At 32.4% G+C, this 17,348-nt stretch overlaps 3 protein-coding genes and 1 long non-coding RNA gene across 8 annotated transcripts; 2 read left to right on the top strand and 2 right to left on the bottom strand.

Moving 5' to 3' along the window:
* Positions 1 to 4,659: 4,659 nt before the first annotated feature.
* LOC132909675 (uncharacterized) lies at positions 4,660 to 6,090 on the bottom strand. Of its 2 annotated transcripts, XR_009658586.1 has the most exons (3): positions 5,919 to 6,087; positions 5,109 to 5,251; positions 4,660 to 5,061 (listed from the first exon to the last, which is right to left on the bottom strand). It is a non-coding gene; the product is annotated as an uncharacterized LOC132909675 (long non-coding RNA). The 2 variants fall into 2 exon arrangements; XR_009658585.1 differs by having other exon boundaries at positions 4,660 to 5,251; positions 5,919 to 6,090.
* A 306-nt stretch (positions 6,091 to 6,396) lies between these two features.
* Positions 6,397 to 11,768, top strand: LOC132909666 (importin subunit alpha-7-like). The gene is made up of 8 exons (XM_060964602.1): positions 6,397 to 6,581; positions 7,615 to 7,824; positions 7,894 to 8,088; positions 8,202 to 8,422; positions 8,500 to 8,763; positions 8,838 to 9,042; positions 9,126 to 9,429; positions 9,510 to 11,768. The coding sequence occupies exons 2-8, from the start codon at positions 7,615 to 7,617 to the stop codon at positions 9,704 to 9,706; spliced, it is 1,596 nt and encodes a 531-aa protein (XP_060820585.1). The 5' UTR covers positions 6,397 to 6,581; the 3' UTR covers positions 9,707 to 11,768.
* LOC132909667 (uncharacterized) lies at positions 11,761 to 14,622 on the bottom strand. 4 transcript variants are annotated; one of them, XM_060964605.1, is made up of 3 exons: positions 14,483 to 14,622; positions 12,312 to 13,196; positions 11,761 to 12,223 (listed from the first exon to the last, which is right to left on the bottom strand). In XM_060964605.1, exons 2-3 carry the CDS (start codon positions 13,071 to 13,073, stop codon positions 11,909 to 11,911), a joined length of 1,077 nt encoding a protein of 358 aa, XP_060820588.1. In that variant the 5' UTR covers positions 13,074 to 13,196; positions 14,483 to 14,622; the 3' UTR covers positions 11,761 to 11,908. The 4 variants fall into 4 exon arrangements, with proteins under 4 accessions (XP_060820588.1, XP_060820586.1, XP_060820589.1 ...); XM_060964603.1 differs by lacking the exon at positions 14,483 to 14,622 and adding an exon at positions 14,278 to 14,385; XM_060964606.1 differs by lacking the exon at positions 14,483 to 14,622 and adding an exon at positions 13,698 to 13,773.
* Positions 14,447 to 16,806, top strand: LOC132909668 (palmitoyltransferase ZDHHC6). The gene is made up of 7 exons (XM_060964608.1): positions 14,447 to 14,587; positions 14,963 to 15,144; positions 15,213 to 15,297; positions 15,367 to 15,641; positions 15,729 to 15,941; positions 16,035 to 16,222; positions 16,283 to 16,806. Exons 1-7 carry the CDS (start codon positions 14,533 to 14,535, stop codon positions 16,419 to 16,421), a joined length of 1,137 nt encoding a protein of 378 aa, XP_060820591.1. The 5' UTR covers positions 14,447 to 14,532; the 3' UTR covers positions 16,422 to 16,806.
* Positions 16,807 to 17,348: the final 542 nt, after the last annotated feature.

Genomic DNA, 17,348 nt, shown 5'->3' on the forward strand with positions numbered 1-17,348 from the left:
AAATTATCAAATCGACTATCGAATGACGTCCATTGATATATTAACAATTTTATTTAAAAGCGCACCGTCGATGTTCACGCAATTTCATACTTTTACAAACATGATTAAACAAATGGAATTTAATAGAAATTTCTTTGGTCCGTAAAATATCGTAATAAATATTCCAGTTTAAATACTTCGTATATTTCTGCATATTACATTTTGCAATCTTAAATTCCTCAAAAATGTACAAACATCCGCGCCCTATCAACGATATATAAAATTCGCATGGTAGCGGACGTGTTAACGAAAGAGAACGCTATTTATCGTGGGAGACGTGTATCTTCCGGTTTCCTTTTCTAGGGGATCGTTTAAGGTACGAGGAATGGTTGGTTGGCCGCTGATTGAACGCGTCAATTCACGTTAAAAGCAGAGAATGGCCTTAGAAGAATTAACCGGCGACAGTCTCCGATAGAATCCTTCTTTATCGCGGATCTAAATTCGGCCTCTTGTCGTGACTCACAATTCTCTGGATTGAAATATGTGGGTCCACGTGGTACCTGATCAAAGGTTGCACGCGCTGCTTACTTCTCACAGAGCCACCTTCAGCCGTAGGTAGAACACACGTATCGTTCTTTAACGAGCATGCGGGTTCAACGTTGGAAATTCCGCTCGATTTAACCGTAATTGTTTAATTAAAGATCCTCCTCGCCGGAGACGCTTGCAACGGTTAATTGCTGACGCGAACCGCGCGCCGCTACTTCCACCGCGTTTGAACCACAAAAATTCATCCGATACCAGTTCTCGTTTCAATCTAATAGATTTGACGATAGGAACTATCGTTGGCTTGTTGGAATAAGAAATTTGATTGTCATGGGATTTTTGTTGCGCATCTGGAAAGTTCTGAGAGTTTTACTTACATTGTAGATCACGAGGTATTTAATGCGTTTCAAATTATATTCTTCGATTTTTCTAAGGAAAAAACTTTCTTTAATTTGACCTCTTGTTAGTGGAAATCGTTTGGAATGAAATATGTATCTTTTTATTGAATAATTCGTGTAAATATGTTGTTCGTGCTACTTGTTAGTGGCTGCGTTGATTCGCAATTTTTGACGGTGGATGATACACTTGCAAGAACACCGAACAGGGATAATAACTTTATTCCAGCAGAAGCTCGAAACGCGTGTAAATTACAGCGAAACGCGTAGCAGAGGAAGATCGTAACGATGTTCTCAATTAATGAAACTTGCTATGGCACACGAATACACGGTACCTACGTAGTGTGAAACTACTGAGAATCTGTTGCTAGTAGATTCGAATGATTTTTCCAAAACATAAGGATACAAGCTTATTCTACTTCCGGTATAGTTCACAATTTTTCAAAGGTTCTTTATAAATATACAAAGACACGTTCGAATCGATTTTCTCTAAAATACAGGAAGATTCTCTTTCCCATACAGTTCATACTTTTTCATACAAAGTTTATAGATATAGAACGATATATTTGGGGAAGTTTTAATGACTTTTTTTAAAATCTATGGATAGAAGCTTGTTCTGCCATTCGCATTATATCTTCTACTTTTGTCACCGATAATTCTAGCGTTAAAAGTGAACGAACACGGTCGTTATACGGTTTTATCGAAGGAAATTCGTACCCTGCCGTGCGAAATCGTCTCGAACGAGCGATCCGGATCCGCTCGGACTGGCAATCGGTCGTACGGGGGTGAAAATCGTGGCACGTGACCCGCGGGTACTCGCACACAGGGGGAAGCTGGCCCTGCATCACCGGCCCTCTTCTTTTCGAGTTACCTTTACTGCGTTTACTATTCTCCATTGTACATGACTACCATACGGGACCGTGTAAAGGAGGCTGCGAGAGAAATCGCGTGAGTCATCCGTGCCAAGCCGTTTCCATTGGCGTAGAACAATCCCGTAATACTTTCGTTGAAGTATCAACGAGATGTTCCTACATACAGTGAGATACACTGGCTCGCGAAAGTATTTTCGCACACTTGTCGTACGAAGCTTTTAAGCGTAGATCGTACGTGTCAAACGAAACGTTTTGAAATTTTCATTAGCGTCGTAATGAGACACGATTATTGCGATTGCATTAGTAAAATTTCAGATCAATCTAATAACGCATGTAGAAATTACAAAATATTAATTACAAGCATAAAAAAATTAGTATGCGGTATAAATAGAGATGATTTCTTAAAATATCGCGAGTCATTCATACACATGATGAATAATTAACTGTTTGGTGATGTGTATGAGGTGCACGCTTGCAATAAATATCTTTATCTCGTTTGCAATAAATAACTTCTATATACGCTTTCAGATTCATTTCCAATTTTATAGGTATAATCACGATAGACGATTATGACGAGTCTCATAACGGTGTTAATTTGTAGCACACGCGATATACGTTTGCTTATAAATTTATCATTACATTCTTCATAATTTAATTACCGATTAAAATAAAAAGATTTCACCGAAAATACTTTGAAACGATGGTATTTCTCACTTCCAATACATCGATTCGATATTCCAGCAATTTCCAAATCCGTCCAAAAATAAAAGGTGTAAGGAGAACCTTATCGATAAAGTTCAGAGACAAACTTACCCTCTTATCAAACTCTCAAAACGATATCGTTACTTTCGTATACATTCTCACATCCCATCCAAAACATGCACAGAAAAGATTCCTTGCTCCAACGACGCTATCTGCGAAAGTAGTCTGCGACGGAAAAAAAGAAAGAAAAAAAAAGAAATGAAAAACGAAAAAGAAAGAAGTCTTTTATGAGATCCATTTTCTAGAAGGTCGATGGAATGTCGTGTCGCCGTTGGTACGCCGCTTCACGACGGTAAGAATTGTATTTCATTTTAAATGGCCGTTTCATCGCGCAGCTTCCTCGATATTACGACTCGCGGAGAATACCCGACGTCCTAGTAACGATTTCCTTTGTTCCATCGCGAGATAAAACGACCTTTGGTCACCGTTCACCATTCTTCGTGCGATCGTAACGCGATCGTTAAGGAACCAGCTTCGTTCACTTGGTTTACACGTTAAATCAAATTATGTAATTCGTCGCTACTGGTACCGATCGTAGCAGATATGCGGGCGTTCTATACGAATATTAGTAGCCCCTTAATCGAGCGTGACTTTTAAATACAGTGGGGAGATTCCTTTTTTACACGTATCTTTTTACGTATAGAAATTTCCTTGCGTAACGATCATTGTGGGAAAGCATAGGTGAAAACGATCTTTTCTCCTCCTTTCAATGGAATGATCATTGCGTGTGATTTTTCTAGACAATGGTAGGATCTCTTCTTTTACACGTGTCCTTCTATTCTAATATAAACATTTTCTTTATACAACGATTATCGTGTAGGTGAAGAATTTTCCTTCTTAATGAAATAATCGCAAAAGATGAAACTTTTGTTCGTTTGTTACTAAAGTATATCAAAATTTCACTGTTTTCATCTGAAAACAGGAAATACATCGCGTCTCATGACTATAAAATCCATCAAATAATCGTCAATTTTAATAAAATGATAAAAACAATTAGTTTTTTCTTATTTCTAACTACAGAACCAACCTGACAGAATATTTTGTTTTATATATTGTTTTCCGATCATGTTCTGTTTATAAGAAACTACAATTTTAGGATGGTATTATATTCACGGGATACGGCGTATAATATGTATACATATCCACGTGGAATGGAAAAGTTTGATGAAAATCCTCGGTTACCTACGTCACTGTACCCCAAGACTCGATGCATCAGTCCAGCTTGCATCTGTATGTATTTAAGCTGGGGGGAGCCCCTATGTGACATCATCCCCCTCCATACGTGCGGCCGATTCGTTTCGCTGGCTGACTTCTGTCGCCTAACTCGAAAACACCCCTGGACCCTGCCACCTCCCTTTACCTTTAATCTTTATCAATCCATCCAGCCGAGCCAGAATCGAACCAAGGAACGGACGGCGCCGCGCATTATTCACGCCCGATAGCTCCTCAACCCTCCGCTCGTCCTTCGAGCTTTACCTTCCACCACCGACGCCACCCCTTTTTCTCACCCCCTCTCTCAACCTAAATACTTTTCGCAGAGTTCACCAACGACTCACTTTAACGACTCGATTCGCGATACTTGTTACGATCGGCTCCACTAGGCGATTTTGTTTTTGAAGATTTCTTATTCGACAGAATCTTCAATAGGATTGACAGGGTTGATTAAAGGGAAGGACTTAGTGGAATTGAGAATTGGGAAATCTCTTTTGCGCAGGGTAATTTGTGCGTGTATCGATTGTACCGGTAATTATGAAAGTGATGTAACTGCATAATGTAACAATTTTTGTAAAGTAGTGAAAATTGAATCTTTAAATACATCTGGTGGTTGTGTCATTAAACAGAATTTGGCTCAAGCGTCAAATACAAAATTTTAAATATTTCGGAACGAAAAATATAAGTGTGATTTAATTGTCTTACCACTTTCATAATCGTCAGCACAATTATCGATTATTAGATTTCGGAATTTTTATGGGAAATTTAAAAGCGCGAGGATATGCATAATATGAAAAAATATATGAGTAATAGCGCGTTACTCGAAAGTAACAGTATAAATATTCGCAATTTATTAATTGTTAAAAGTGTGTAAAAAGGAGGAAACAGATAAACTGTTTATTTGATACAGTTGTGTAGTTTTCATAATACATATGTCACACAGTATAATATAGTAATAGAGAATTTTTAAAAAATTTGTGAATTATTCTTTAGCACAATAACAATATTTCTATAGTTTTGTCAATTATTTATTATTGTATCCTTAAGAATTGTTTAATATAGCAATGCAACATTTTTCAAAAGTTTGCAAATTACTTTATAGTAGCAGTATTTCTTCATAGTTTTATTAATTATTTATCGTTGATATCTTAAGCATTTGGTATTTAAAAAAACAATTGGTGACTAATTTTTGTAGATATCCAAGTATGTTCTAACGTAAAAATTATATTAATATAATTATATAGGAAGAAAATAGTTAAATCAATAATATTGCTACTCTTAAATATTTTGCAATTCTCCTTTAAAAAATATATAATATTCAATGAATATTTATCATAAAATATACCATAATGAAATACCTGTTCGTTTAGAAGAAATACTATCCCAGTTTAGAACCGAAATAGGCGTACAGGTAGGTGGAGTCTTGTGTACAGGGGCAACCAATAATCGCCACACCTACCAGTCATCATTCTCTTCCGTTACTTTTACCTGAAATAGGAACAGGTAGGTTACGAAAGGCAAAATAAAGATCTACAAGTAAGATATACATACACAGATCTAATAATACCATTACATATATCGTACACTAATCCTCAATGCGTGCTAACTTGTCTGAAACCTATAATGTATCGAATAAAAAAAAACGTATTGACGATTGAAAACTAATTTATCATTCTATTGGATTATTTATCTTTATATTATGAAATATTTGTAACAAATAAAAATTATAATAAATTGTACATTCTTTTTAAACAGGTTAACTTTTAGTTATCTATATACTATATATATAATTTAAACTTACATTCAATTTGTATTATCTCTATCAATGTTGATGTTGTTTATAAATAAACGAAGTGTATAACACAATTTCTTTACATAATGCAAATTTCTTATTGTTCTAAGCAATAAGTGGAAAAGAAGGAAATAAGTGAACAGGTAGTGGAAATAGGTAAGTTTCGTTAAATACAGCTTATTTGCACAAAGATGTAAATATTAATTTCAATAATTTACTAAATAATCTATATGTATTATAAGGATGTACAATAAATATAACTCAGATATATAACATTAGTGCTATTTCAATAATTAAACTTCATTAATGTTTACTTTCACTATCTGTCCACTTAATCTTATCCCCGATTATATATTATCATACTTGTTATTATAATATCGTAGAATACTCTGTTAGCTTCTTTATTCTTCTCGTCGTTCCCGCCAAAGACCTTCGTGAATTTCTATTTAAACTTATAAAAAATCCAATTTCCGGTTATTGCTTTGTTTTACGCAGTCGTTTCGCGACTACGCGTTCCAGAAGACATCCACATCGCGTTTCATTTATGCCACCTTTTTCCTTTAACCAATGGAAGCCGAATCGGAGTTCGACCAATCAGAAACACGATCAGCGGTAAACATTTCTAGAACTTACTTGGAAACTACCAGTAGGAGAACTTTTATAAATTTTGTCATAGATTTCGTTCAATTTTGCATATTCACGAATTTTATTTCTCTTTAAAAAAACGACGATATCTACAAAATTTATAAAAATCGTACATTCGAAAGATTTTGAGGACAGTTTCAGCCGAGCCAAAATTAGCTCGCTGAAAATTGGAAAATAGTTAATAAATATGACTGTTCGAATGGACCTATCAGCGTTTCGCAAGTAAGACCCGTGATTCCTTGCGCGTTGGAGTTCAGATCAAGGATTTCTGATCGGTCGTCATAGTTTGAAGAGGTGAAAAAAAGTGTGGAGGTGCTTTTATTCGATATTCTTTATGAGATCTTACATTTAACGGTTGGCTCCTGAATTTCTTTCGCAGCCGTAAGTAACGAGAACTTTATTATCCCACAAGATTTATTCGCGAGTGTGATACTAATTGCGACGTATACGCAAGAAATCGAGGCGATTCCAGGCGAACGTCAGTCTTTCTGTTCCTCGTCGATGCCAAAATGTCTAATCTTGCGTGATCTGTTGTAGAGGGTACAATACCTCGTAACTAAATACGTACATATTTAGTACATCGTTCGAACCTACGATTTTTTATCGCGTATTCCTTTGGAAGTAATATTTTTCGAGGCTACACCCCACCCCCGAACATTGTCGTTGAATTAATACCTAACCCTCAATAGTCCATTGTCAAGCAGCTTCAAGGTATTTCCGGAGTCCACTGATGATTTCACTACTTTCTGCATAGCGAATAATTTTTACATGTATTTTTCAGCTATGTTACATCTCGTTATTAAACAAATATATTTTGACGGGTTGGTCTGATCGAATTACTGTATCAATATCATAATTGTTATTTTTATATTTCAATTTCATCTATCATACTACATCTATCATACTGTGTACATATCTTATAGCACTATATACCGTAGTAACAATTGTTTTCTGTATCAAATATTGATGATATTGATAAGTAGGTCGAATATGTTTGCAAATGTAAATTATTATTTTTGTTCCAACAAGGGTAATTATATACGCGCGCGCGCGCGCACACAAACACACACGCTAATTGCTTAATTTGGAAATTTGGTAAGGGAATTATTTTCAAACATACGCGCTATTTTTGAAGTATATAGCAATTGATAAAAAGATTTAATAAAAATTTTCTATAATTTAATATGTTAATTATACTTAATGGTTAGTCTTAATTTTATATGTGTAAAATGATTAATTTTATTAATAAATTTTATATTTCTTTCATATCTTTGACTATATAGAGAAGTTGAAAGTGTTACATAATAAACATGAAATTTTTTTAATTAAGTTATAGTTTTAATATTGTGATTATTGTGCTTAATGTATTATGATTGAACTATAATATTAAGACAGTTTGCAAATATCATTTTAGATGTCAGCCGCAACTACACATAAATATCGTTACAAAAATGTGGGCTTGGACTCTCAAGAACTAAGACGGCGTAGAGAAGAGGAAGGCGTTCAATTAAGAAAACAGAAAAGAGAACAACAGTTATCGAAGAGGCGCAATGTTCCTAACATAGTTACTGTTGATGATGATAATGTTACAGCAAATGAATCTGCTTTTGCTGCACCACAATCAGTAAGTTCAAATTATGAATATAAAAATAACAAATTCTAAATACTCAAACATATCTTGCTTCTTTTACAGAAAACCACTATTATGGTACTTGAAATGGTGCAAGAATTGTACAGTCCTAATCCTGAAGATCAATTGGCTGCTACTCAAAAATTTAGAAAAATGTTGTCTAGGGAACCAAATCCACCTATAGACGAAGTTGTAAAAACTGGAATTGTACCTAAATTTGTTGAATTCTTGCAGAATAATGCAAACTGTACGCTACAGGTTAGTAGTTTGAAGATCATTCTTGAAGCAATAAATATTTGGTATGACTTTAGTTTGAAGTTACTTGATCTTCGAATTATGTAAGAAGCAATAAATATTTGGTATGTCTTTAGTTTGAAGCTGCTTGGGCTCTAACAAATATAGCGAGTGGAACGTCTGAACAAACATGTGAGGTAGTGGATGCGGGAGCTGTACCTATCTTCATATCATTACTTGGTTCTGAATATGAAGATGTACAAGAACAAGCAGTTTGGGCATTGGGTAATATTGCAGGAGATAGCGCTGATTGTAGAGATCATGTATTAGACAATGGAATTCTCACACCTCTTCTACAGTAGGTTTCAAGCTTGAAATTTCTTTGCTTTCTTTTATACATAAAATTAATTCCTTTTTCTTATTTCTCCATTTTAGATTACTTTCTAAAGCAACACGTTTATCGATGACACGTAATGCGGTGTGGGCGTTATCGAATCTTTGTCGAGGCAAAAATCCACCACCAGAATTCTCGAAAGTCGCGCCGTGTTTACCAGTTTTAGCTCATTTTCTTAATCATACCGATAGTGATGTTCTAGCAGATACTTGTTGGGCTCTTTCCTACTTAAGCGATGGACCGAATGAAAAAATTCAAGCAGTTATCGATGCAGGTGTCTGTAGACGTTTGGTAGAGTTGCTCATGTAAGTATATGATTTGTATTTGATAACGTACCGTTTTTTATTGAAATGTTAATAATCTAAGATATTTATTTCAGGCATCAGCAAGAAAATGTAATCAGCGCCGCGCTTCGAGCAGTGGGTAATATAGTTACAGGAGACGACGTACAAACACAAATCGTTCTTAATTGTTCTGCGTTGCAATGTTTGTATCATCTATTAAATTTGTCATTAGAAAGTATTCGCAAAGAAGCTTGTTGGACAATCTCTAATATTACAGCAGGAAATCCTCAGCAAATTCAAGTTTGTATACACTTCTTAGGAATGTAACTTTTAACGATAAAATTTTTTCTTATTAAAAAAACAGGCTGATTTCGTTTGAACAGGCTGTCATCGATGCTGGTATATTTCCCGTCCTAATTGATATTTTAGCAAAAGCTGAATTCAAGATTCGAAAAGAAGCAGCATGGGCAATTACCAACGCTACAAGCGGTGGTGCTCCTGAACAAATACGTTATATCGTTGTTGAAGGATGTATTCCGCCGTTGTGCAATTTGTTAACGGTAATGGATCCTAAGATCGTTCAAGTTGCATTAAGCGGATTGGAAAATATCTTACGCGTAGGAGAACAAGATGCTGCCACGAATAATGGTATCAATCATTATGCAGTACAAATTGAGGAATGTTTCGGTAAGCATGAAATTAAAAGACAACTACCTTGATTGTAATTTCATAGAAACATTCTACTGTAAACAATTACTATGTTTCAGGCCTAAATAAAATAGAATTTTTGCAATCTCATCAAAACGTAGATATTTATCAGAAGGCCTTCGACATAATTGAACGATATTTTGGATCTGAAGAAGAAGATACGCGAGTCGTACCAACTATTGACGCGCAAGAACAACAGTTCCAATTTAGAGCGCCCGATTCATCTCAGCTACCGGTCGAGGGTTTTGAGTTTTAATCAACTAGTTTTAATAAGACCTCCGATTGTATCAGTTGATTCAACCTTGATTCGTTTGTTGTGTTTACAACTATTTTTCGTGGAAGTGACATTTCCAAAATGGAAGAAAAAAGTTCAGTCAGATACAAAACAGTGGTATAATTACTACGTATATTTTGAATTCGTTTGTATCGATCAGAATATCAGTAAAAACAAATCTCTAAGTGATCAGTTTTTTGCTCGACGATAAAGATGAGTAAAATGTTTATACGCAGTTATTTTTAATGGTTTTCTCTTATTATTTTAACTACACCATATGCATCGTTCTAAGTTCACTACAAAAATGCGATTGTGTTTATTACGAACCTATGTCGAATTGTGACAATTCTTTTAACTGTTAAGCTTTGAAGCAATTCGGATAGATTCGTATGTTCGACCTCATAACATAAACCATATTTAGTATGAAACGTTTAGTTTATTGGAATTAACAAAGTAAACATCTTAATGCTTAAGTAGAAACAAATAATTACGGAAACAATGATCAGGACAATTTACTACTGAAGTAACATACTTCAAACGACGTACGACTGACTCGGAATTACGAAAAACTTGCACAACTGGCAAGACATTAATGACTGAAGTACGCGACTATGTAGCCAACACAGACAACTTTATGCAACGCGTTACTCACATCCTTACTACACTAGGTAGGAAACATGACCAATTAAACTTTTTTACTGTAAATACGTATCTTGTAATTTTAAGGCCATTTTATACAGAATGTCCTTAAGAAAGAAGTAACATTTATGTCGGATTAATGTGATTTCTATTCTGTGAAAATATATTATATATAAATGCATATCTAACATTTTACTTAATCTTGACATAGAGATATTACCAAAATACTTTGATTACTATAAATTATAGAATAATTTTAGTATATTTCTTCGAAATTGTGAATGTACATAATTATATTTAAACTTCGTACTTGTTAAGTTTTCCATATTTAAGAATTCAATTTTTTAATATTGAAATTATCGTGATAAATATTTTAGAAATATATTCATATTTTCTTATAAAAAGAGAATAAATTTTTCGTACATATCGTAAAAAAATCGTCCGTAGTCGCAATCTTATTAAATTTTGGACATTCTGTATAAAAGGTCTGCGACTGTATAAAATGTATTTATTATTTAGGTTTGACGGTACCATGCTATATTATGCAAGATATATAAATATATATAAATATATATATATTAACTACTTTTAGTTACGGACTTATTACGACAGAGGAGGACTGTATTATAAGCAACTCGTAAATGATCATTTTGCTAATACGACATTTTAGCAAGGTGCATTACGAGCATTTGTTGCCAATTTATAAAATGCATATTAAATAGGATATAAGCATATTGAAAAAAGAATTTTGCCATCTTATGTTACGCACGCTATTCTTAAATGAACAGTAATAAAAATATTTTAAAATATTACTACTGAAGAAATTATATGCAAATGCTTGTTTCTACAGGTCGATTTCTTTGATCTTCCTCAAATATATATATATATATATAAACGTATCACTTATGTAAGCTATTAAATTTTGATACGAAATAATTATTATAATTTTATAACTTATTTCAGCAATATATCCAATAAGGAAACGTTCGTGGGGAAAAATTTTTTTGTATGAGTTTGCAAAGTTATATGTTTTTCCGATATAACTAAAAATAAAAACAGAGATTGTTTTTCTACCGATGCGATTCCATTTGTGGTACAACATAGAAGAAACGCATTGTAAATTGGCAATTAAAGACGTTAACAATACGTAGACGAGGACCGACATGTTACACTATTAAGATACAATTACATGTATGAAGTAAATCTATTCATTGTACTTTACTTTAAAGCTGTTTAAACATGTCATTCAAGAGCATAACTGAAATCATGCCAGAGGCATCGATCTTGTTATATTTTTTGAAAATTTGTAGAAACCGCCAAATTCATTGGAAATCTTTATCTGAGAATGTTGATTTTCTGTACTGTCATTTGACGTAATAAAATAAAGTTGAATATTAATACAAAACTTTTATTCATTCACTTAAATACTATCCATGATACACTCTACAGTAGCAAAATTATATATTACATCTTGTTAATATTTTTATACTTTTTATTATCACAATGTTATATTAATTAATTATATCCTCTAAGTTTATTAAAAGGTTATAACTTATTGTTTATAGAAAAAGAACAATCTGCATAATTGAAATTTGTATTTGTTTCTGGTAAAATGGGTACAATAATTCCATCTGTAAGTCTAGTTACTAGTGGATCTAGAATGTCTTTGTGCATATAGTTTGATAATCTTTTAAATATTTGATTTTCAATAAATTCTAATTCCCTTTGAGACGATTTGTACCCATCAACAGTCACAGTTATTATATATATAACATTCTCAACTAAAGGTTTTTCTCTGTCACAAAAATTGTGAAAAGCTTTTAGTGCTTCAGTGTTTATGCTTAATAAATCTTGTATTATCTGAAAAAATATATTCTGATAGAAGCTATTGCTTTTAAATGCAAATTTCACTTAAGGAACAAGAGTAAAGGATCATGTAGATACTCACTATTACTTTTTTTTGTGTAATTCGTTTTCTTAAATTATAAATGACTTGTCCAACATCATTTGGAAAGTCTTTTGGTGTCAATTCTAAATAATCATTATTACCTAAAATTTTAGCACTCAATTGTCCAAGTAATTGAGCTAAACAATTCAAGGTTTTAGTTTCATTTCCAAATAAAATAATAATTGAAGGTTTTGTAGGGAATAAGATTACATCATATATTCCAGCTGATATATCATTCCAAATATTAGATCTTTGATTATGAAATCGTGTCTGAATTAACTGTATTGATTTATGCAGTAAGTTATTTATATCAGTAAAATCTGTTTGTTTTGCTTCAGTAGTTCCCTTCAGATTTTCATGAGTTTTTATTGAAGTATAAATAAGAAATAGAATTGAACATAAAATAGCAACACAGAAAAAAAATGTGGTATATTTTGGAAAAAACCCATCTGTGGGTTGTTTTTGTGTTTTACACGAGAAAGAACTATTATTGTTAAAAGATTGATTTCCATGAGGGTTATGAGAGCTTCGTTTATGCACCTGTGATCCTATAGGAGAATTACATGGAGTATGAAAAGATTCTTGTCGTATGCTATCTCGTGAAGTATTTACGTTAAGACACCGTTTGGAAATGTTGTAATTACTATTATCTTCATCACTATCATCATCTTCTTCATCGTCATCTTCATCATCGGTATATTGGATATCAGAAATATTACAAATTTCTGAACCTTGTTGGTTAGTTCTGTATATGTTTTCCATTGCCAATGAATTTTTAGAGTTTTTGAAGGAATCAATTTCTTCAATTACTTGTACATTAGTGTCTCTTATGGAACGACGTGCTTTAGGAACAGGTGGTTTAGAAATTTCTATTTGATCATTTGGCTGAAAAGAACATTAACAATATTTCAAATATATATATAACCTTTTGTTATACACGCAAATGTTTATATTCACTATTTAATTAATAATTATACAGATTATAATATAGATTTTTTTCATATTTTATCGATTACAAAATATGTATATTATAAACGATAAAATTGAAGATCCTATATTTTCTTAAAAAATATTTGAGCTAACAAGTTTTACTTAATACCACTAATTTATAAATACACTTTATTTAAATATTATTTTTCAGAAGAGCCACTTGTTAAACTAATTTAGACTATACCATTGTGATTGTTTAAAGGTAAAAAATTTTATAATTCTATTTATAATGCAGTTTTATACCACATAACCTATAAGAAACCATTTATATCATACAAAATCATAGAGAAAATATTTTGATTTTATTATAAATATACTCAATACTAGATTAAACAGTTTTATAGGTTATATTGGTAACCCTGTTACTAGATACATTTATGAGAACAAAAAGATTACAGCACGTAATCTGTAATGATGATGACTGTTATAGGAATAATTACTTGGTTTTACAATGCATATATACTTTTACAGAAAATTATTATAATGCTATTTAAACAGATTAATTATTACATATTTTTTTGTTATTACATTATCCTTAACTTCCTTATTAAAGAAATTGACTGTAAATTTTATTATTACAAAATTATTTAGTAGAACTACCTATGATATTAATTTCATAAAATTATTAAAAATAATGGTAAAATAAAGCGACAAATACGTACTGAAACTTTGTATGTTCAAGCTCTGATTCAAGTAGGGGAAGATTAGTCGGTAACATTGTATTATACTATTATGTAAAATACATTTTTATCCTGTTACTGGCACAAAGTTTATTTGCAACGATGAACACACATATATTCATTTAATGATTCATATTTTAATTATGTCCTATGTACCGGAATATATTGATTCATAATACATATATCAAAATTTATAACAGGTTTCTTGTATACCAAAAGACAAGAGTGCTACTTAAAAAAAATTGAACTTGACATGTACGAATTTTCTATTAAGGTTTGATAAGTGTATTAATTACTTTAAAAAATATATATATTTCTACCGATGAATTGTTATACCGTACAAAAGGCATCAATCTTGAAAAATACTCGACATTGGTGCCACCATTGATATGCTGTGCCAACATATATGAATCGTTACGGGATGTGTCGCCGAGAAAAATCTATTCCTACTGATTTTATAAACGATCGCAAGCATTGTTCGTTCGCAGGCGTAACAAATACCTGGTTTTCAGGATTCGAGGAATATTTTAGGATAGTTTTATGGTAACGGCATGTGTGTCGATCCGTTAAAGAAAATATGCCATTGGGGTCCACTCACTGCCCTTGGTAGGTCTTTTATCGAATGCCAAACAATTGAATATTTTTGCTATTCTGAAGTATTAAAAGTGGCAACATATTGTTCCAAATATAATCAGTTTTAGACATGTTACCACCTATAAGAAGAAATTCATCGTAGAAATGTTGTGGGAATAAACTTTACAGATGATTGCTTCCATTTTGTTTTACGTACATCGCAATAAAATACCGCGAAATTTGAACGCACTTTTGAGATTTTAATTACTTCTCATAATAATTTTTGTAATATACCGCTGTATATACTGTAATATACTACTGGATATATAAATATATTGTTTGAATTAGTTTATGATTTACATTTATTTATATTAATATCGTATTCTTTGACATATTTTTGTGTTCTAGGAATTATAAAGACAATTACTTTTATGACAATACATTGTAGTAGACAGTGGTGGCCACCGCAAGAAAGCTTCTTTGGAGCAGTTAATTTTATTCTTTTCTTTTGTCTTAGTGGCTCTACTCTCTACCATTTTATTAGTGCTATTTACGAAGGGCCTGGATTTCTTCCATTAAAATGGATGCCGGTACCATAATACATTTTTGGATACAATACAAATTTTTCATACAGAATCTAAAGTGTTTCTTATTTTAGGGGAAAGTGACAGACACTCAATATTTACAATATTGTTCTGTTTGCGAAGGATACAAGGCACCAAGATCTCATCATTGCAAAAAGTGTAAGGTTTCATATCATTAAATGAATCTGATAGTCTCTGTAACATATTGAATTTATTTTTTATTTGTAGGTGGTCGTTGTGTTATGAAAATGGATCACCATTGTCCATGGATAAATAATTGTGTAGGACATCACAATCACTGTCATTTTACAGCATTTTTAGCAAGTGCAGTTGGTGGGTGTTGTGTTTCCACATTTACGCTAGCTTCTTGGGTGATGACTGTATTATCATTGAAACCGTTATCATTTCCACCACCTTCTATATTTATTCTGATATTAGTTATCTTCAATATTGGTTTGTCAATTGGTATTATTCTTGCTGTTGGAACATTGCTTTATTTTCAAGTAAGATTATTATATTCTACGGCTAAATTGATATTTACATAAGAGCATTTAAGTTGTTATGATATTAATTATCTGTATTTTTTACAGTTACTATCTATAATAAAAAATAGAACAGAAATAGAAGCTTGGATTTCAGAGAAGGCTCATTATCGAAGATTTGGAACTACAGACAAATTTGTTTATCCATACTCAAAAGGATGGCGCTTTAATTTACGGCAAGTTCTTACATGGGATTGTAAACCGGTAGGTGATGGAATTCATTGGCCTGTTGTCGAAGGTTGTGACCAGTATACTTTAACGGTAATGTCATATACATTATTTTCTAAGTAAATATATTTTTTTATTGTATAACTCATAAAAATCTAACGCGCGATTGTTTCTATAATATTTCAGCGGGAACAATTAGCTCAGAAAAAAGATAAACGAAAGAGAGCTAAGACTTATAGAGTTATAGAAGAAGCATATGGATCGCGTTTACCATTAACACACGGTTGGGGTGTACTTTGTCATCCACCTTGCACCGATGAACCCCGTATCAAGCTCAAAGTTGGAGACATCGTAATCGTAACGCGGTGGAGAAAGTATGTTCCCATAAAAAACTATTATTACTTATAAAAAAATTTAATCGATAAATCTTGTAGATACTGGTTATTTGGAGAGAAGAAGCAAAACGAGGAGAACGAGAAGCAAGCGCGAACTCGTGGTTGGTTCCCACGGCCTTGCGCCATTGAAGTGATCGAGAACGAAGCATATTCCTCCTCCTTAACAAAATCAGATTAAAACATTCCTTCTCTGTGTAGAGATTTTATAGAGCATTTATGAATGTATCATTGAACAAACGGGAATATTTTTATCTAGTGTTTTGTATGTAAGTGTTTACGATGGATGAGTGTCTTTAAAAATTTTAATGATTTAATATGAAAGGAAATTTTCTTTAGAACAACTAACATTTTAAGTACCAGTTATTAGTAACAGTTACGTAAGCGAAGAGATTAAATTGCGTGTAAAGTAATTTGCACAAAGCAAGATTTCATTGTACTTTTTCATTTCTTTCTTTCCTTTTTATATAAATATATTTGTGATAACGTGTATTTAAAATATATGCAGAATGTAAAATTTTATTATATTTTTGTATATGAAGGTTTAGTAACGGGAACTGTGTTTACTGTACAACTATATGTAAATATTCTGCAACAGTGATTTATCCATTTATCGAGTAGCATTTTTTAATTCACCTGATACAAAAGATTTTAATAATATAAATTCGTAATTTGTGATTCGTAGTGATTAACTTATTCTTCGAATAATTATAAAATAATACATTTTATCGAATTACATTTTTATGAATTTTGTAATCAATGAATAAATGTTTCGTTGAAAACCGTGTTTGCGCGACTTTTATTTTAGCAAAATTAGTCGCGTATATTTTTATGCTTTACATTGTGTCGACCTAAGGAGCTCGTGGAAAATCAATAACACTGTGAAAAGTAACACTGATCGACGGAGTACATCATAGCTTTGTACAAATACTACGTGATACTAGCTGCGTGATACATTTTTCCACGAATCAATTTAATAGGGTACAAAAATGACATGCGATGCAGGCACGTGCCCCTTGCACATTCTCCTATGTATTTTATTACTTTTAATCGATACAACTCGAAGCCCGTAATACGCAACGTTACACTATGCAATATTTCTAAAGAG

Source organism: Bombus pascuorum, chromosome 8, assembly GCF_905332965.1.
Source record: "Bombus pascuorum chromosome 8, iyBomPasc1.1, whole genome shotgun sequence".
Lineage (NCBI taxonomy): Eukaryota > Metazoa > Arthropoda > Insecta > Hymenoptera > Apidae > Bombus > Bombus pascuorum.